This window comes from Cyprinodon variegatus, unplaced genomic scaffold (assembly GCF_000732505.1).
Source record: "Cyprinodon variegatus isolate N-32 unplaced genomic scaffold, C_variegatus-1.0 Scaffold553, whole genome shotgun sequence".
Lineage (NCBI taxonomy): Eukaryota > Metazoa > Chordata > Actinopteri > Cyprinodontiformes > Cyprinodontidae > Cyprinodon > Cyprinodon variegatus.
In genome coordinates this window covers 393629-401908 of record NW_015151006.1, presented here as the reverse complement: position 1 = coordinate 401908, position 8280 = coordinate 393629, and the positions used below count along the sequence as shown (strand labels likewise).

Here is an 8280-nt window from a genome sequence, read left to right as displayed (position 1 = left end):
CATCAGGCAGCATGTCACAGCCTTGTTGACCTGGATAAGGTGTTTACCACTGCTGATCTTGAGCCTTTGTTAAAATAGACCCAAAACGTTTCCTTTCAGCAAAACAAAGGAATTTGGAAAAAAAGAAAAAGAGTTTTGAATAAAAAAAAAAAAAAAAAAAAAAAAAAACCAGAAGTCTAGTTTGAAAGGTGTTCCACAAGGCTCAATGTCAGGCTATTTTACATTACAGTTTTCTTATGAAGAATGTGGAAAACGTCCACGGCTTCAATGCAGCCTTAAGACAAATAGACTTTAGCTTAAAACACGTTTTAAAGGACACCAATATTTTACTTTTTTAAAAAGCTGTTTAAGTGCATTTGGAACAAGGTTTACATTTGATGATGACATAAAACAAACCTGTGTTATCACTGTGTTTGCGTTTAGAAGGGTTGGACATCTGTATGGTTTCCACTTCATCTGCCTCCTTGGCCTCATCGTGACCAGCTTCATCCAAAGCTGGCAAACTCTAAAATGAAACACGAGGTTGGTGAGATTAAAGCAATAATCTAAACACTTGTGACAAAAAAAACAAAAAAAAAAAACAGAAACAACCCTTATTGGTTTGTAGTTCAACCACACCTCTGGCTTTAGGCGATCCCCCTGATTGACGTTCCCTAGTTTCTCTTTCCATTAATGTTTTATCTTTTTATTTTTTTGTTTTTGTAGCAGCAACTTGCCTTTTCTTCAGTTCTAATTCCATTCTAATTCCTCAAAGATATCATCAGCATAATTTTCCTCCTCTGAGCTCACTTGATCTAGGTTTGATAAAGCACTTTTCTCTACTGTCGTTTTATTTCTTTGATAAATCTTTCCTATTTTCTAAGAATTTTCGTCTTTCTTTATATCTGTTTTGCATGTGTTATTTTCTAAAAAAAAATAATAATAATCTCTGTGATCTCTTTAGCCTCCCACGAATTACCTGACAATAACAAATTTTCACTGTTTCCATTAGATTCTACTGGTGAGAAAACAGACAAACTAATGTTAAATTCTGCAGTCACCTTATCTTTCGTGTCACTCTCTTTCTTCAAACTGGATGCTGGTGGCTCTTCTTCACTGGTTTGTTTTGTACTTGTCTCATTGTCTTTCCCTAGTCTTCCCTTCCCTGGTGTACTTTCCTTCGAAGAAACTCCAACATCTGTTTTCGGAGATTTCTCTGTCTCTTTTTCCTTGGAATCTCTGGCTGGTGTGCGTCTTCTCGGGGTCTTATTGTCCCTTGTTTTGGCATTTTCTTCCACCTTCTTGGCTGCGTTTTCTTTTCTTCCTCTAGTAGATCTTGTTGTCACTGCTTTGTCCTCGGGTCTCTCATCTTCCACAGAGTCTAAAACTGTGAATATTTCCTCTACTTTCTCAGATGTTTTAGGTTCTTCTACCTGAGCTAAGATCTTTTCATCAGTTTTCTTTCCTCTAGCTGACCGTCTCCGACCTGTATTGGTTGCGGTCTCTTCAACAGCATCATCTTCAATAGAGTCCAAAACCTCATAGACCGGCTCCTCCAAATCTTTAACACTCATTTCCTCTTTTTTCGTCTTGCTTGTTTTCGTTGTAGGCTTCTTCGTTGCCTTGTCCAGTTGCTTAGTTGTTTTGTCTTTTTCCTCACTTTTAGATGTTCTGCTCCTTGAGCGACTCTCTCTTGTTCTGTAATCTCCAGATCTGGTTGTTCTTTCTTTCTCTGTTCCTTCTTTCTTCTCAGGTTCAGATTCTACAGTGGCTTTTGTTGGCGGATCTTCAGATGAGTCTATGGCTCGATAAACCTCTTCCTTGAATTTGTCCTCTGATTTAGCCAGTACGTCGGTGGGATCTACAAGCTTCTGGTCTTTTAAAGTGTCTTTGCTGTCACCGGTTTCAAGAGGCTGGTCTTCATTAGATATCTGACCATCCTCTTCGGAGGTTTCACACACTTTCTCTGATAAAAGGATTCCTTCCTTTGGCTTTAGGGTTGATGCATCACCACCACTATTTGGAGTTGGATTGGTGTCTTCACTTGTTTCTTTATCTCTATCAGATGTAACACTGACTGATGATTCTTCAGGACTGTGGATTTCTTTAGCCTCTTCCCTTTCAGACACCTGCATCACTGTGGGACCTTCATCTCCATCATCAGCTGTAGTTGCCTGCTCTACAGATGTAATGTCCTGCGGCTTGGTAGACACATCTATTTCCATTTTATCAGCCCCTTCCACAACTTCAAGACCACACTGATGAATGGTCTGGTCCTTCTCTGGTTCAGGTATTTGGGTTTTAGTCTTTTTTCCTTGGTCATCCTCGTTGTTTTCCAGCTCCATTTTTTCACTGACAGAACCGGGGGTTTGTTTACTATTATTGTTTCCTATAGTTGCCTGCTCTACAGGTGTACTGTCCTGCGGCTTGGTAGACACATCCATTTCCATTTCATGGCAATCATCTAATTTGTCAGTATCAGCCATTTCAACAGCAGTGCAGTCCTGCTCTGGTCGAGGTATTTGGGATTCTGGGTTTTTTTCTTGATCCTCCCCATTTTGCTGTTCGTCAGCCTCTTTATGAAGGAAACCTAGGACTTCTTTTTTCACATCTCTACCATTCTCCTCTGTGTTTTTGCTATTGGTGTCATTTTCATTTTCTTCTGCTTTCTTTTCAATCATCTCTTGTATGGTTTCATCTTTCAGATCTTTCTCCACATTCCCCTGTAAGATCTGTCCCTCTGCAGATATATCCATCTGTGATGATGCATCACTAGTAGACTTGGTAACTACAGTATTTGCAGCAACTTTCTCTAGTGACCCCTTGTGGTCTGGCTTTGTTACTGTACTTTCTGCAGGTTTTTTATGCTTCTGAGGCCCTTGCTGATTTTTTATTGATGTCTTCTGGGCTGTTGCTGATGAACAGTTATTCCCAACTGAGGATGAGGGTCCCAATGATCTGCTAGGAGGCTTCTTCTTGACTGTCTGAGCTTTCTGACCAGAGGAAGATGGCGTTTTTACAGACTTTACAAAAGGGGAGGAAGGAGAAGTTTTATCAACCGTTGCATTGGTTACACATTTCTTAAGTTTTGAGGAGCTTTTTGTGTTTGGGTTTACACCAGCAGACGTGGAACCAGATTGGTTGCCTTTTGCAGATTTGGATGAAGAATAGGAAGACAAGGTCTTTCTGACACCAGTATGCACAGCAGAACCCCTTGCCTCTTTCTCTTTGGATGTCGGCTTAGATGAAAAGGAACGATTTTCAGTTTTGTCAACCATGTCTTCATTAACCTCATCAACTGTCACAAAGTCTCCAGTGCTAAAGTCGAGCTCAATAAATCGTCCTGAGGAAAGCTTTCTCTCTTTATTTTCATCCTGTATGGGGATAAAATTCAACAGGATTAGATAAAAAAAAAAAAAAAAAACTGCCCATGTAAACTGCTATAATTAAAATAAAACATACTGGGAACACTTTGTGGAGGAAACAAAAGGGGAGAAAGAAAACTTAAATTTACTTTTAAAATATTTGTATTTCTGTTTAGTATCTTTAAGGGTGGTCCTGCTGTGGTTGGTGCTCTACAAAAGATCCATATTCAACTGTTAGAACCAGATTTTCACAATAAAAACTTATTATACACTCACCGGCCACTTTATTAGGTACACCTGTCCAACTGCTCGTTAACACATAATTTCTAAGCAGCCAATCACATGGCGGAAACTCAGTGCATTTAGGCATGTAGACATGGTCAAGACAATCTCCTGCAGTTCAAACCGAGCATCAGTATGGGGAAGAAAGGTGATTTGAGTGACTTTGAACGTGGCATGATTGTTGGTGCCAGAAGGGCTGGTCTGAGTATTTCAGAAACTGCTGATCTACTGGGATTTTCACGCACAACCATCTCTAGGGTTTACAGAGAATGGTCCGAAAAAGAAAAAACATCCAGTGAGCGGCAGTTCTGTGGGCGGAAATGCCTTGTTGATGCCAGAGGTCAGAGGAGAATGGCCAGACTGGTTCGAGCTGATAGAAGGGCAACAGTGACTCAAATAACCACCCGTTACAACCAAGGTGGGCAGAAGAGCATCTCTGAACGCACAGTACGTCAAACTTTGAGGCAGATGGGCTACATCAGCAGAAGACCACACCGGGTGCCACTCCTTTCAGCTAAGAACAGGAAACTGAGGCTACAATTTGCACAAGCTCATCGAAATTGGACAATAGAAGATTGGAAAAACGTTGCCTGGTCTGATGAGTCTGGATTTCTGCTGCGACATTCGGATGGTAGGGTCAGAATTTGGCGTCTACAACATGAAAGCATGGATCCATCCTGCCTTGTATCAACGGTTCAGGCTGGTGATGGTGGTGTCATGGTGTGGGGAATATTTTCTTGGCACTCTTTGGGCCCCTTGGTACCAATTGAGCATCTTTACAACGCCACAGCCTACCTGAGTATTGTTGCTGACCATGTCCATCCCTTTATGACCACAATGTACCCAACTTCTGATGGCTACTTTCAGCAGGATAATGCGCCATGTCATAAAGCTGGAATCATCTCAGACTGGTTTCTTGAACATGACAATGAGTTCACTGTACTCAAATGGCCTCCACAGTCACCAGATCTCAATCCAATAGAGCATCTTTGGGATGTGGTGGAACGGGAGATTCGCATCATGGATGTGCAGCCGACAAATCTGCGGCAACTGTGTGATGCCATCATGTCAATATGGACCAAACTCCCTGAGGAATGCTTCCAGCACCTTGTTGAATCTATGCCACCAAGAATTGAGGCAGTTCTGAAGGCAAAAGGGGGTCCAACCCGTTACTAGCATGGGGTACCTAATAAAGTGGCCGGTGAGTGTATTTATCCAAGTTTAACAGCTTCCAGTCAAGTCTGGTCATAATTCCTCTAACTGTGTTTGGAGGAAGAATAATTATGGGTTCCATCCCAAGAAAACCATTCCTACTACGAAGCATGGGGGTGTTTTTCTGCACACAGGACAGGGTGACTGCACTGTATTAGCGAGAGGATGACCAGGGCCATGTATTGAGAGATTTCTGGGAACAGCCTCTTTCCCTCAGTTAGAGCATTGAAGATGGGTCGAGGCTGGGTCTTCCAACATGACAATGACTCGAAGCACACAGCCAGGATAACCAAGGAGTGGTTCTGGAAGAAGCATATGAAGGTTATCACGTGGTCTAGCCAGTCTCCAGACCCAAACCCAGTAGATAATCTTTGGAGGGAGCTCAAACTCCATGTTTCTCAGTGACAGCCCAGAAACCTGACTGATCTAGAGAAGATCTGTGTGGAGGAGTGGGCCAAAATCCCTCCTGCAGTGTGTGCAAACCTGGTGAAAAACTAATGGAAATGTTTGATGTTTGTTTAACAAAGGCTACTGTACCAAATATCAGCATTGATTTTATCAGGTGTTCAAATACTTATTTGGAGCTGTATCATACAAATAAATTGTTAAAAATCATTTATTGTGATTTCTGGATTTTTTTAGATTATGTCTCTCACAGCGGATATGCACCTACTATGACAATCTCAGACCCCTGCATGATTTCTAAGTGGGAGAACTTGCAAAATAACAGTGTTAAAATACTTATTTTCCTCACTGTTGTTTCCACTTAGCCTACATTATATATTCCATGTCCCATCCACAGTTAGCTTGAAGTTTCAACTACAGAGTGACGTTTCTTCAATGTAAATCCTCCTAAAAAAAAACTGATAGTAGATAGACAATGTAAGTAGGCATGTATGAGATTTGTTTAACTGTAGCCATTTGGCAAGAATTACATTTCCAGATCTTTGACTCCATCTATGGGGCTCTTGCCTTTCTGACTTTTCTTTCTAAATCAGAGTAGCCTGATGTATATCTCCCTCATGAGGCTAGGTCTGGTGTGCTGCAGCTCAACAGAACCATTGCAGTCGTAAACAGATCCAGGTCCCAGCCCCGATCCACGGAAAAGAACTGCGGTGGTTGTGCATTTTTTGGGTTTAGGGATGACAGTGCGAGACATCTCGTTCAGTGTGAATGCACCTTAACACCAGCTTCGCTAAATCCACCAAAACATTGTTGGTGTTCTCAGGTCAGTTGAGGTTTTTAATCATAAAAAGCATAGAACCGTGAACTACATTGTTAGAATCAACCCGGGGAAGCTTACCATTGATGACTTCTCCTTTTTCATCAGCACAGAATCTGTAAAAGAGGTTAAAAAGTAGAAGACTAAATGCATCAAGAAATCTCACGCGGAAAATGATCTAAAGCATCTATAAACTATTTGTTGCTGCAGCAGTTTTAGCCTAGGAGATTTGAAGATGTGATTTGAGATGTGAAGCTTTGATACAAAATAAATAAGGGTGGTATAGACCATGCATGGAGCTTCCAGTGTTGCTCTGACAGCATCAGTATCAAAAGGTTGTCCTTTTATGTGCAGGAATTTATTTTCTGTTGTTTTTTTTTTATTTAGACTACTCCAAAAACAGATTTTGTTTTTTATTCAAACATATTTCCCAAACACAGCCTCTTATTCATGTTTCTATTTCATAGGCTAACGTGACGCAGCAGCAAAAAGGGAAGAAGGTGAAACTATTGAGCAAAATTGCTGATCAATGTGCAAAACACTAAAACAACTTGGTCTGAGTTTTAAAGCGTCAGCAGCTCATTTCTATGAGAATTAAATATCTTTAATTACTGTAAGAAATTCACAACATGAAATAAAATTAAAAAAAAAAACATTGCATTAAGATTTTAAATGGTGTAAAAAAAAAAAAGTATATGTATATTGGTTGTTTTGGTAGAAACTAACCTTGTAGTGTCTTAGTTTTCTTTGTCGGTTGTTTTTGCTTTTCCACAGCATCAGATTTGGACTCTGAATTGGACGCTGAACTTTGCTGGAGTTCTTTGATGGTGGTTTGGGCCTTGGCAGTTGATGTAGTCTTTGACTGCTGCAATGTCCTCACAGGTTTCGTGTTCTTTACTGTTTTTATCTTATTAGCTTCAGGTTTCTTTCCAGCGGTAGTGGCTTTTGGGACCAACGAAGCTGCCTGTTTCACTCCGATGGATTTAACGCCAGCGCTCTTCCCCGCTGAGGTGGATTTCTTGACAGTTTTAGGTAACTGTTTGGTGGAGATGCTTTTCGCTTTGGAAACCAAGACTTTCGCTTTTGTGACAAGTTTGCTTGTTGCTGTACTTTTTGATATGGTGTGAGAGGTTTGGGATTTGGAGGATGTGGATTTTAAAGACAATCTATAAAGAAGATAATCACAAAGAGTTAGTTCAAAAAGAAGAAGCTGAAAATGTTTTGCTGATTTTGATAACCGGCCTTTAAAGAAGTGAAAGTCATTATATACTTGAACTAACCATCAATCAGATCAAACTGGGTCCCCTGGCTTGTTTGCTTTTAAGTACCTCTATGCTTTTGTGTAACCAGAAAGCTTTAGAGCTGCTCATAGTAAAGGTTCAAATATAGGAACATCTCAAAGAAATAAAATATCTGCAAAACTTAAATATTTTTCACTACGGGTGTGGTGGTGGCACATGGGTTGGGCATGAAACGTGCGGAGGTCTTTGCCCTAGACGCAGCTGTTTGCAGATTTGTTTTCCAGCCTGTCGACTTTACTGAATTAGCTTTTAGCTAACCTTATAAATATAAGATTTGTTTAAAGACACGTTTTTAATAAACCCGCATATTATATGGATTAAACATTGAGATAATTATTTCAAGCCATTTCTCGTAGTTTTGATGATTCTCGTTTCCCAAAAACAAAATTCAGAACGTCAGCAAATCAGAATGTTATTTAACATTTAAAAAAGTCAGACTTATGTAAAGTGGGTTATAACCAATGCCCTCAATGTTTAATTGGGACACCCTTTTTGAGAAATTAAATGCATCAGTAGTGTGTGTACTTTAGGTCATCTGCATTAGTGAAGATGGTATTTCTCATCTTCCTACTGGCAATACTCAATAGATTCACTACGGAGTTGATGTCAGGTCAGTTTGTGTTGGTTGTTCAATCTGTCACTGAAAACAATCACTAAAGGCATATTTCAAACTTTTTAAAGATTTTCAGCAGTTTTTATCTATATTTATGAACATATTTATCAACTTATTTTTAACTAAGACATGAAATCCATACATTTTAAGTAGAACAAGTATTATAGAAAAAGATATTAAATCAAGATCTATATATATTTATATATTTTTTTTTTACTTGTGGTTTTAACACTGGGTTATACTTTTCAGTCCAGCATGTAGTAGCAATCTGCCCATTTAATCAGCTTTTGGTACTTTTAGCAGTAG

At 39.8% G+C, this 8280-nt stretch overlaps 1 protein-coding gene across 3 annotated transcripts in view; it reads right to left on the bottom strand.

Moving 5' to 3' along the window:
* The window catches only part of LOC107095513 (zinc finger protein 638-like), a 22014-nt gene that overhangs the window by 2273 nt on the left and 11461 nt on the right, over positions 1 to 8280 (bottom strand). For all 3 annotated transcript variants that reach the window (XM_015391644.1, XM_015391646.1, XM_015391645.1), the window contains exons 11-14: positions 6787 to 7226; positions 6142 to 6176; positions 1041 to 3353; positions 397 to 505 (exon numbers count right to left, since the gene is read on the bottom strand). In XM_015391644.1, coding sequence (XP_015247130.1) covers positions 397 to 505; positions 1041 to 3353; positions 6142 to 6176; positions 6787 to 7226 — 2897 coding nt within the window. The remainder of the gene's footprint in view (positions 1 to 396; positions 506 to 1040; positions 3354 to 6141; positions 6177 to 6786; positions 7227 to 8280) is intronic.